Raw genomic sequence first — 13,645 nt, 5'->3', positions numbered from 1 at the left:
ATGTATATAGAACCATTTCAAAATGATTTTATGATTTGTTTAACAAGCTTTGTTATGGTAATACTTTAAAGTATATACAATCATTTTGACATGAATGAATGAGCTGCTTACATTTATTTGTTTACATTTATTTGCATTTATTTGTCCAATATCAGAAATTGTTTTGTACAACATTAAAATATCTGTGAAAATACACACAAAAGAAATGTTAAAAACATGTATATAAAAATACAGAGGGGGGTAAAATACAGAAGGGGGTAAAATACAGAGGGGGGTAAAATTAAAGATAGTAAAAACATTAGCATTATACATAAAAATTGATAATTACATCAATAATCATTAAAGATGTATAATTGTCCCCCTGAAAAGTAAGTTTTAAATTTGTTTTTGTTGAATATGCCATTTTAATGTCACATAAGCAAAAAATATTCAAATTATGGCTGCCAGCCAATGGGTTTTTGTTTGAATTTAACCATTAATAATGTTATTTTATATGTGAAAACATTATTTTTTTTTTTCACGAAAGTGATTAACTTTATTGAAACTACAAAATAACCTATTCAAAGTCTTATTTAATTAATTTTTTTTCTTCATGTTTTTGGGGGACAATACATCTTTAAGAGAAGATTATATACTATCAACATACAATTTCCAAAGCTTATAATCGACTGTCACAATTAGCGCACCCTGCTCCGTAATGTGCAAATCATTTTCAAATTCCTCGTAACCTTGAAGGAACGCATGATTGCCGTTGTTTAACATCTACAGGTTTTTCATCACTTATTTAGATAGGCGTTAATTTATTAACAAGAGAACCTAGGATTATTAATGGCTGATGAGCTGGCTTAGCCAGCTGTGTAATGTATTTAGTATACTATGCACAAGATATATAGTATTTAGATTTCATAATCAAAATTCAATAACGTACTAGGATGAATTTGATTATTTAAAAAAAGATGTTATGATGAATTTTGATTATTAAAAAAAAATGTTTGAATTTAGAAAGTCAGCGTACGCTATTAATATCAGACGAATAGAAAATAAAAGAAAATAATGAAAAAAGAAGGATAATATTGGAAAAGAAATAGGAAAAACCTAGAATTCACAAAGATTATAGTGTTTATATAATTGTTTTTTGTTGTTCAGAATATTATAATGGCGGGAGAACAATATAGAAAATAGTGAAATAAGAAGGATAATAACAGTAGAACATGAAAAAATAAATGTTTAACATTTTTTTGTTAAATATCCCATTTTAACACATAATAGACTTAACTAGTTATTCACTTTAACCAAAAATTAAGTTTTAAAAAAATCCTGAAAAATGGTAATTGAAAGAAAAAATCTATAAAATTGTCTTTTTAAAAATGAAAAAAAATTTTTCATGTCATCATTTTTTTTATGATATTCCTGGTGATAATACAGAATTAAATGTTGAAATGGATCCTGACATGTTTGTGTGTATATCACAGTTTAACTACATAGGCACGTATTATTGTATACTTTCATATACTATAGTATTACAATATACTATTCTTTTGGATTTATGTTTTTATTTAATTTCAGATATTTAAATTGATATTATACTCCATTAATTCATGTGGGTATATTCTATAATGTTGATTTACTGTAGTTTAGGCAAAATCCATGTCCAACTCATAATCTTGTTTAAATAGTTTAGATTCAGTAAATAAATCAATCGCTGAGTGAAATGCAGATCGCGCGAGAGCATTTCCTATTAAATATTTTGGCACATATTAAAGATAATAGATTTTAATAATACATTTGTGACATTTCCAATTTATTGATTTTCCCAAAAGTTAATAAGCATGGTCTGTTTGTATAGATATTTGCAAACTAAATTTAAGATCCAAGGTTCAAGACATTTTATTGTTCCACTTAAAATGGAAATTCATTTTTCTTGGAATAATAAAATTAAGACAATAGAACTGAAAATACATAAAATTTCAAAAACGATATAGACCAAAGTTAAAATAGTGTTAAATTTAGGATAACTTCAAAATTGTGGATTTTGATCTTGGATATACACATATAAAAACATTTAGTATATAAAAAGCATTGCTAACATTTTTCTAAGTAAAAACAAAACAACAAAACACTATAGTGTTTTGGTTTTTATCATGTCATACTACATACAGTATGTTACAAAATTGTGGTAGATAACTAATTCATTTTCATCCCATGGGTCTTTATGCTGTTAGATTGCCATTTATATATATATATATTTAATTATGCTTGCTAACCTTGGGTCATTATCCATCTATTTATGATTTTTATCAATCCTAAAAAAAGAATAAAAATTATTGTAATCGATTTCGATTATCAATTTTAATTTTAAAATAGTCTTTTTCTCTTGGAGAGATTTTGTTTTGATTTAATAAATGTTTGATTAATATTCATGAATTTTATAATGTTTTTTCAAAGGTATTTATTGGTATGCGTCCTCAAGAACTGCAGACAGAAAAGGACATTTTAGTTGTAGAAACGTCAGACATGTTACGAGTACCTTTATTTACTGCTGAGGCTCTTCTTAGAAACAATGGTATGTTATAAAATAGTACTTCTATTGCATGCTTAGATTACCTGGATAAACCAACATTGGCCTACATGTTATGAGTAGGTGGACATTTTATTGATGGCTTGTCTTAGAAATAATGGTATGCTATAACCACTGTTCTTACAATAAGATGACTTAAGAATATGTATGTCCACCTTTGAAATGATTTCAAAGATATAAGAGTATTTTACAATGCAATGCAACAATTTAGCCGCAATGAAAGTTAAGGTCAACTCAGACAGCGTCGTACGAGGCCCAACAAATTGTCTTGACAGGAGAACAACAAAACAATGTTCTCCCGACGACCAAAAAAACCATGCCCAACGCTATCTCAAGACAACTCATCTCATTGGAATTCAACTCAGACAGCACCAACAAGTCAAGACGTTTTGTTGGGCCTTGTCGTACGATGCTGTCTGAGTTGGCCTTTAGTTAACCAATGACAAGCGACAGTTGTCCATCGTTTGTGATTGGTCAAAATTTTTGCCATGATGCCTAAAAATTGTTTGGTCATCTAGAAATGTTGTATATTGCTTTTAGTATTTTTACATTCAATAAAATATTGGTAAAAAGGTATTGTCAGGTTTTTTTGAATATGAATACTGTGATAATAACTCATGCTAAAGAGGTTATTATCCAGTAACCTTTAGTTACTCCTCTTACAGTTACACATATCATATGGTACCATGTGGCCTAGAAAAAAGCCCCAGACAAAGTTAACGGTAATTTTGTCTCAATTTTTGAAAAAGGCTAACTTATCAAACTACTTGGAATATTGTTGGCCAATCAGAAGTCAGAGTGGGTTTTTTAAATAGTTAAGATGAGATGTTTTAAGTTTAGTTTTAGTTTTGGCATGAAGGTGAACAGACACAGGCCAGCAAGAGCGCCTGTTCATTAAAGAAATATACTTTTACTTTAACTTTACTGCATTTTTGATGTTCATCTTTGTCTGATAACTTTAAATATTAAACCGCTCGGACGTTTCTCCTATATGACTATATAAGCAAACCGCTCGGACTCATGCGAAGCCCGTAACATGGTGGCAGCGGTGCTGGAAACGTTTTTAACCCGTTACTATTAACATTAGACGAACTGTGCTGTGGTGGACCACTTCACAAATTTTTTTATGGATTTGCTTGACTTGAATTTTGATCTGAAACAAGACTTTACCAACATTGTGGATGACATTGTTTTCATGCCAGAAACACAAAGGGAAGGAAAACTTTCTGTCAATATCATCAATGAGTTCCAAGTCAAAGGTACATTTTTCATTTTGTGGTAAAAGTTTGTGATGCACTATAGTTTAAGTTTTGTTATATATATCTTACTAAGTCTTAAGTCATAGTCATTATATATTGTATAAGTACATTAATGCCTAAACATAAGTCAAGTAGGATCTTAAGATCTCAACAAAGTTCCATAATGAATACCGATGAAGCACAAACTTCTCAGGCTGCTTCTCAAAATAGTACTGTTGTACCAGCTATACCTGAAACCACTCAAAATACTGGTAACGAGACCGACATTCCGGATATGGTACTTGATAAAATTTCTGTAGAAATTGGGGGTCAAATGATTTTGATGCACATGCATGATTGGTTGGCCTATCAAAAAATCGAAATGGAAAAAGAAAAGTTAGAATTAGAACGGAAAAAGATTGAATATGATAGAGAGATTGCAAATAAGACATTAGCACGAGACGAAAATGTTGAAACTATAAGAGCTCAAATACAACGAGAGAGTAATGATGGTCATAGCACCACAAGTTCATATGCCTCCACAAAAATAGATCGATATAAACAAAAACTAACTAATAATATCGATGCTGACGCTTATTTTACGGCATTCGAAAGTTATGCTAAAAGGGAACAATGGGAGGAATCCACTTGGGTTCGACGCATCTCCCAATGCATTGAGGGAAAGGCTCGAGACGCCATGAATACCATCATGGACGAAAATTTTGATTACGAAACCCTAAAATGTACGATACTGGAAGTGTTTCAACTGACCCCAGAACATTACAGACAAAAATTTAGGAACTTAAAGCGAAATGACAATGAAAGCATACGTTCCTACATTACAAAGGTTGGGCATAATTTTGATTGTTGGGTGAGATACTCTGGCATTGCGGCTGATGATGCGGCAGGTATTTCGCAATTGATAATACGCGAACAGGTTTTAGAGAACATTCCCAATGATATGCGCCAGCATTTACTTCAAAAGAAAGTATTAAATACAGCTGACTTTGCCAGAGAGGCGGAGGAGTATGCCAGCATAATACCTAATTATTGGCAACGCCATAAGCTAAATAATAAGCAAATAGGCACAAATAGTCATTACAGACCGCAGCCCTACAATAGCAAACCACCAAGGTTTGACAGACCGACTTACAACAGGCCAAGGTTTAACCCGCCTCCTTCTGCACCAAATCACAGTGCATTTAACAGGCCGGCTACAAATCCACAAAATCAGCATCAATTCAGACCAAACTTTAATGCTAGCTATCAGCAAGATCTGAATTCATTAAACAGGCCATTTATTCCTCAACAACCTCCCCGATTTAGCAACACACAAGGTCGGCAAAATCAAAATCAAAGACAAAAAAATCAACGACCGCACGATTCCTTAAAGTGCATCACGGTGCATAGTGGCTCATCAAAGACTGAGCCTTTGAACAAAGCTTTCTTAATTAATGGTATACTTGAGGGTAAAGCCATAACATTTTTGAGAGACACAGGATCGTCAATTACATTGATTGATAAACAGTTTATTCCCCAAAAGAGTCTCACAGGTTCGTATACCTTAGTCCGAGGCATAGGCCGCACTAACATAGAAATTCCTACCGCTGAGGTACATATTACCACAGAAAAAATACCTACTACCAAAGTTATCGTTGGTGTAATAGAAGGCCTTGGTAGTGATGGTCTATTGGGCAATGATCTAGACCCAGAAAATAAATGGGACAAACCAAAAGATGTACTAGTAGTTACTAGAGCACAAACTCGTGTATTGCCCGAAATAAAAGCTCAGGATTGTATTAGACAATATCTTGAACAACATCAAACAACATCAGAAAATGTGGCACTTAATTTCAAAGAATCACTTGATTACAATTTGCCAAACACACCAGAGGCAAAATCCTTGTTGCACAGCGACATTAAAGACTTGATAAAACTACAAGAAAAAGATGAAACATTGAAATTCATTCGAAGTGAGGTAAAAGATAAATCATGCACAAAAGATCAAGATGTCTGTTTTTATAAAGAAAATGGAATTATAATGAGAAAATGCCAACCACAGACACGTTTCCGCAAACAAATCGATGACCAAATAGTTGTACCACAGGAGTACAGAGAACACATTATAAATATAGCTCATGACAAAACTGGACATCTAGGTGTCCAAAAGACACAGGATAGGATAACCCAACATTTTTATTGGCCTGGAATAAACCATCAAGTTAGAGAACATTGTAAAACATGTCCTCAATGTCAGTATTTGACAAAAACAAAGAAACAAAAACAACTATTGCGACCATTACCAATCATTGATATTCCGTTTAAAAGAATTGGAATAGATATTGCAGGTCCATTTTGTGTTACAGAGGATGGAAATAGATATCTTTTAGTATTGTGCGACTATGCAACTAGATATCCAGAAGCCATTGCAATACCCGATCAAACCGCGGTAACTGTAGCACAGAGTTTAATCACTGTATTTTCGAGAGTGGGTTTACCTAGTCAAATTATTCATGACCAAGGTACCAACTTCATGTCTCAAATTATCGTAGAACTATGCAAAAAATTGGGAATTGAGAAAATTCCTACTACGCCTTATCACCAACAGACTAACGGACTTACGGAGCGTTTTATAGGTACACTAAAACTTATGATAAATTCGCTGTCTCATGTCCAACGAGAAAACTGGGATAGGTATATTCCATTGCTGTTATTCTCTTATAGAGAAGTACCGTGTGAATTCACAGGATATTCACCATTTCACTTACTATATGGTAGACAAATAAGGGGTCCCTTAAGCTTAATTAAGCAAGGATTCCTTGGCGAGAACACTCAAACAGACATACCTTCACACTTGTTAGGGATAGCTCACAACTTAACTAAATGGATGGCTAGTGCAAATCACACTAAACAGAAAAAGCAACAGAAAATGAAATCTTATTACGACAGAACTGCAAAAGATATACACTATAAAGTCGGTGAAGAGGTCTTAATTTTCCTCCCAGAAGGCGCGGGAAAGTTGGATTCGAAATGGCAAGGTCCATATAAAATCACTAAAAAGGTTGGTGAGGTGGATTATGAAATACATATGCCTGATAAACGAAAATCTCATAGAATTATACATGCTAACTTAATCAAAAAATGGTACACACAAGAAGACGCTCGGCAAATATCTCAATGTTACTGTGTAACTGGGGTAATTCAAGAAATAGGCAATGAATCACTTGTTCAGCCTGTTGATTATGATCTCGAAACACAATTTCTTGATGACAGTATAGGTCCATCCTATAAACAAACACAAACATGGAAAGATGTAAAAATTGCAGACTCCATTTCTACAAAACAAAAACGGGAACTAACCAATACACTTAAGAAACATACTAAGGCATTTTCTGATGTGCCTGGAAAAACTAATGTACTTACACATACAGTAAAAACTACTCATGAAACACCAATCAGACAACGTGCTTACAGGACACCACATTCAATGATGACAAAAGTCAAAGAAGAGGTGGACAGTATGTTGAGTCTAGGGGTCATTGAGAGGTCAACTAGTGCATATGCATCTCCTATTGTCGTTGTACCAAAACCTAACGGTGATATTCGCGTGTGCACTGATTACCGTGCATTGAACAAGATAACTGAATTTGATCCTTATCCTATTCCTAGGATAGATCAGATACTTGATGAAGTAGCTAAAGCTAAATATATCTCAACCCTAGATTTGACTAAGGGATTTTATCAGGTACCTCTAGATCCGCAAGCTAAAGCAAAATCAGCATTTGTGACACCTTTTGGGCAGTTTGCATATAGGGTCATGCCGTTCGGTATGATGAATTCTAGTGCGACATTTCAAAAGCTAGTTGATACTGTGTTGATGGGATGTTCCGCATTTTGCAGACAATATATTGACGATATTGCGATTTTCTCTAATACGTGGCAAGATCATTTAAATCATTTAGATATTGTATTAAGTAAAATTTCAGAAGCTGGTCTTACTATTAAGCCATCTAAATCGAAATTTGCTAACAGCACTGTAAACTACCTTAGACATACCATAGGGGATGGCCAAATAAAGCCTATGTTAGATAAGATAGAGTTGGTAGAGAAATTCCCTACCCCTCAAACTAAGAAGAATGTCAGGTCATTTTTGGGATTGACAGGGTATTATAGGAAGTTTATTCTACACTATGATGACATAGCAAGACCCTTGATAAACTTGACTAAAAAAGCCGAACCTAAGAGAGTAAATTGGACGCCTGAGTGTGATAAAGCATTCACAGATTTAAAATCTCAGCTTATTGCTCACCCCATTTTAAGAGCACCAAACTTTGATAAACCATTTTTACTACAAACTGATGCATCGAAAACAGGAATTGGAGCTGTTTTAAGCCAGTTAGATACTGATTGTAATGAACATCCTATTGTTTACCTTAGTAGAAGGATGTTGCCCAATGAGTTAAATTATTCAGTTGCTGAACAAGAATGTTTAGCTATAGTATGGTCAATTAACAAGTTACGATATTACTTACAAGGGCACAAATTTACAGTTATAACTGACCACAAGGCGTTGAAATGGCTTGACAATACCCGCCATTCAAATAATAGACTAATGAGATGGTCAATGACTCTACAACAATTTACTTTTGATATACAATACCGCAAAGGTATAACAAACACCAATGCTGACAGTTTGTCACGTCGATGTTAGTAATTCAGGGAACATACGGTACATCGCATTATTTTAATTTATAGTTAAGTGAGTACACAAGCTTCATCAGACCAAAATGTGTATGTTATAAGGATTATCACAAATAATCCCACTTTATATAGTAAAATTAAGTATTAAGATACAAACGAAATGATTCTCACAAAGAATCTATATATATTGTGACCATTATAAAAATTGTGTAAAATTGGTTAAAAAAAAAAAAAAAAAAAAAAAAAAAAAAAAAAAATTATAATATCTGTATTGTCAGTAAAGATTATATTTAGCATCACCAACTAACAATTGGCCAGAGCACTTCACAATATTGAAGGTTATATGTACTACCAACTTACACTTGGTATTAGACACTTTACTGTATTGTAGTACAGCTGATTTATTATGATATTATATTATTTAAGATGTAGAATTAAGCATAAAGTGCATCTCGAACTGTTGCCATAAAATGTTATGAATGTGACCATTAACCCCATCATCTTCTTTTATACAAACTTTGAACACTGTGACCTGTTTATGAACTCTTACATTTATGATTGACAGCAGTGCAACAGTGAAATGAGGAGCATTGAAGAAAAACTTTTATGTAATTAATTTGATTGATATTTTACTTTTGACAGCGTGATTTTTGCAGAACTGCAGAACACTTTATGATTTTGAAGTTAAATTTAACACAGTGGACACCATACCATTGATGAACAATAACTTGAACAATGAACTTTACATTTTGATGATGTAGCAGTAGAAATTATAAACAATGCATTTTTAATTTTAATACTGCAAGCTAAACATTTGAAACTACTTTGAACATTTCAGTTTTATATTCTCATATTATATTGGTTTAGCTATTAAGTACTGTAGTTAAGGACATACTATTTTTAGAAGAGTGACACACTCTTTTATTCAGTAGGGGGGTGTGATAATAACTCATGCTAAAGAGGTTATTATCCAGTAACCTTTAGTTACTCCTCTTACAGTTACACATATCATATGGTACCATGTGGCCTAGAAAAAAGCCCCAGACAAAGTTAACGGTAATTTTGTCTCAATTTTTGAAAAAGGCTAACTTATCAAACTACTTGGAATATTGTTGGCCAATCAGAAGTCAGAGTGGGTTTTTTAAATAGTTAAGATGAGATGTTTTAAGTTTAGTTTTAGTTTTGGCATGAAGGTGAACAGACACAGGCCAGCAAGAGCGCCTGTTCATTAAAGAAATATACTTTTACTTTAACTTTACTGCATTTTTGATGTTCATCTTTGTCTGATAACTTTAAATATTAAACCGCTCGGACGTTTCTCCTATATGACTATATAAGCAAACCGCTCGGACTCATGCGAAGCCCGTAACAAATACATTTTTATTTTTAACCAATAGAATGGTCACGAGAAGCTTTACTAGAGTCCTGGATGAAAGATGCTAAGGCCTGTTGTGAAATGAATGGTGTACAACCCCCTGCCAATCTGGACAGTCTAAAGAGGGAACATCGACTGACATCAATGTCCGCTACTGACCCTCATCCACTCACATCAATGTCCGCTACTGACCCTCTTCCTATCAACTCCTTGACGGTAAGCTTGTAACATTTAATTTTTGTATTTGACAATACAAACATAAAACAGGTCAGGAAAAACAAAGGCATAGGATAAAACAAATCTGATTATATGATGGTGATAATGATAATGATGATTATAATATTATAATGGTGAGCAAAACTGTATAAACTATATAAATGAATGTTAAGGGATTGGATGGATGAGATGGATGGGTGGAATTGATGAATAGGTGTGGATTGATGGATGGATGGATAGGATAGGATAGGATGAGATGAATGGATACCTGTTATTGGTATCGATTATTGTGTTATGGTGACAATGACGGTGGTGGCAGTTTAATTTGTTAAAATCAGTAACTAATAATATTGATAACATTTAATAATGATACAATTTAATATTAATAACAAAAAACATTAATATCTCCATAATGACATCAATGAAAAACTATAATGATGTTGCTGATAATGATAGGATTTTTAAATAATGCTAGTATTAATCTTCAGTTCCTAAGCTTTATATAATGCCTTTCTTACTTGGTTAACCTTGGTGCATAAATATTAATAATATGTTTGTAATTTGTAATATTAATTGCAGTGTGAGATTTGTGAAGATACCATCGAAGATGACCAAGCTACGATTGAGATTCCTTGTATGCATGCATTTTGTCGTGATTGCTGGATAAGGTATGGTTATTGATCATTATTAATTGATTATTATTTATTGGTTATTATTGATTGGTTATTGGTCATTGTTGATTCGTTATTGATGATTATTGATTGGTTATTGATTATTATTGATTGATTATTGATTACCACATAGGTGTTAATTTTTCAAATGTGTGTCCTGTTAAAATATGTTTTTTTACTCAATGGTGGCGTAAGGGTGTCTGGTATTGAGAGAGATAAATGTATAAGCTTTTGCTATCACCATTTTCCACTTGTTTAAACCCCTTTTAAAAATGCTCTTAATAAACAATTGAAATTCAAAACCCAGATATATCCTTCTCAAGCAAGTTATAAAATAAATCAATAAAGAGTAATAATATTTAATATGGATCATTTTTATAGTTTCAGTTCTTCTTTGAAAAATCTGTAAATATGTTTATATTAAAGCTGCATAGCGATACCTTGTGTGGAAACTTGCAATGGTTTTTGTGTCGCTAGGCCCGATCTACCATTAAAGAATTTCGAATATTTTGGGGACACAGACCATCCACTCTACTTCTAAATTGTGTAATGGTAGAATGAGGACAGTGTATCTGCATACAGACTATTCTGCCGAACCATTCTAATTTTAGATACTTATTTTGTTATTTCCATTGGGCAATAAAAGAATTTTAATGTATAATATATAGTAAACATAAATTTGTGTTATTTTGTCTTTAAGATATTTAACTGGTAAGATAACAGAAGGTGATATTCATAACATAATGTGTCCAGCGTACAATTGTCCAAAGCTTGTTCCAGTTGAGGTGGTAGAAGATGTTGTACCAAGAGATATAGCAAGGAAATACCTGCAGTTTGACATTAGGGTAAGTTTTCCATGAGCATGTGATGCATACATGACCAGCATGTCTGAAAGTAAGGTAAACAACAGTAAAATCAAGTCTTACTCAACTTCATATTGTGTATAGCAAACTTTACTGTGTTTATGCTTTTAAACCTGCCACGGTACTAGTTCACACAGCCACTGATCGTAACTGTGACCTCTGGGAGACCAATATTTGACTGAAGAGGTCACCTAGTATAAAAAAAATAATAAATAAACAAACAAAATAAAAATAAAATCATCATAGTCTTTTACTGTGCAGAACTTTTGCTCATGGGTTAGTCACTTTATGCAGCTGAGCTTTCAAAATGTCTTTCTTAAATATTGTTTTTTAGAGGTTTTTCCCCATAAGCCATTTCATTCTCACATTGACTTGATATTGTTTTTATTATTAATAATTAATTATGATCAACTAACACTGTTGGTATTTGTTAAAACCTAGACATTTTTGGAAATATTTTGACATTTACAAGAATTGAGACAAATTAGCATAGTATTTGAACTAGGTTGTTTGCCCCAGAAGTGTAATTGTACAAATTTACTATTCAAAGTATTTCGTTGTACTGACATTTAAGCATGATTTGTGCCTACTTGATCTAGGTGACAGAGAACATTAACAAGGCTACTTAAAACACATAAGAAACTGTCAACCCGCATTTAAAATCTAACCTTTTCTTTGACCCGACCTAAAAATATCTGGTATGATTTATTTTGCGGCTGCTATAGTAAAGGTTAAATATTGACAGTCAAATTCTTCGACTGTCGAATCCAAATCCCTATGCTACAAATAAAGCACAGTGTTATGGGTTTACGTCAGTGCTGGTTTACGTGAAAGTAAATTACTTTAAGTAGTTTTGGAGCTAAATTAATTTAACTTGATCCCAATACTTTTATGCCTGCTGCCCTCTATGTTCTAATCAACATAATCTGGATTAGCTTTGATTTACCAGACTCCATGTATTGGGATATTTTATGTAACACCATGGAGAAATAAGTTAACTTATTTCTCCATGGTAACACCAAATTGATAGCCATTCCTGTGCTATTGACCAGAATAATACGTATAAACATAGGCCAGGGCTAACTTATTCTCCAATTAATTAGTAAGGCGTAGGCCTATGTTATTGTTTCTAGGGCAAGTTAAATATGTTATGGATGCATGAGAAATAGCCACATATCTGTGTGAGACAAAAAACCAGCATTCATACATGTTTAGTATTGTTAACTACCATACTACAGCTTCACTAAAGTCTGGATCAAGAAAACTAACTTTTTACACTTCACTATACATAAATTCTTGTCTTGTATTTTGCAGGCTTTTGTGGACACAAATCCATTTATAAAATGGTGCCCCAAGCCTGGATGCAGTTGCGCAGTAAAACTTCCTCAAGACCCACCATCGTCCAATAACAGACGACGAAGGACGCCATCACCCCCTCCCATGTCAAGAGCGGTCACATGTAGTCAGGGACACAGTTTCTGTTGGTTGGTTATTATAATTATTTATTTAAATTACAAGATTTATTGTCTTATAAAAAATCCTAAAAGCAATGGTAATTAACCGTTTGTTACTCTTCAGGCAGGAAATTGAATCTATAAAATGGGTATTCATCCAGTACATTGAATGTTATAGCATATTTTATGTTTTATTTAGTTCAAATGTAATTAAATTCCAATACACATAAAAAGAATATACATTCTAAAATTAATTACCATAAAATTAAAATACATACTTTAACAGTATGATTAAATTACTACATAAATATGAACAGTTTCTGTGGCTTTATTTCAAAATAAAGACATTTTTTTATTCTAGTATAAAACATTACATTACAAAACTCACAATTCAATTCAATTCAACTTTATTAAACAACTGAGATCAACACATGGTTGTTCTTCCCTAGGGCCTTGCACATACAAAATACAATTTTACTAATATTTTAACAATATTATGTGCAGTGCGGTATATAAATATATATTTAAAAGTTTATATTTCTGTCTGAA

The 13,645-nt window shown here is 32.7% G+C and overlaps 1 protein-coding gene across 1 annotated transcript in view; it reads left to right on the top strand.

Moving 5' to 3' along the window:
* The window catches only part of LOC140040021 (ankyrin repeat and IBR domain-containing protein 1-like), a 67,319-nt gene that overhangs the window by 21,454 nt on the left and 32,220 nt on the right, over positions 1–13,645 (top strand). The window contains exons 7-11 of the mRNA XM_072085643.1: positions 2,446–2,563; positions 9,915–10,108; positions 10,688–10,776; positions 11,480–11,624; positions 12,957–13,126. Of these exons, the coding sequence (XP_071941744.1) occupies positions 2,446–2,563; positions 9,915–10,108; positions 10,688–10,776; positions 11,480–11,624; positions 12,957–13,126 (716 nt within the window). The remainder of the gene's footprint in view (positions 1–2,445; positions 2,564–9,914; positions 10,109–10,687; positions 10,777–11,479; positions 11,625–12,956; positions 13,127–13,645) is intronic.

The sequence above is a fragment of the Antedon mediterranea genome, chromosome 2 (genome assembly GCF_964355755.1).
Source record: "Antedon mediterranea chromosome 2, ecAntMedi1.1, whole genome shotgun sequence".
NCBI classification, from domain to species: Eukaryota; Metazoa; Echinodermata; class Crinoidea; order Comatulida; family Antedonidae; genus Antedon; species Antedon mediterranea.
Note: the sequence above shows the minus strand (reverse complement) of the source record. Positions and strands in the feature narration are given on the sequence as shown.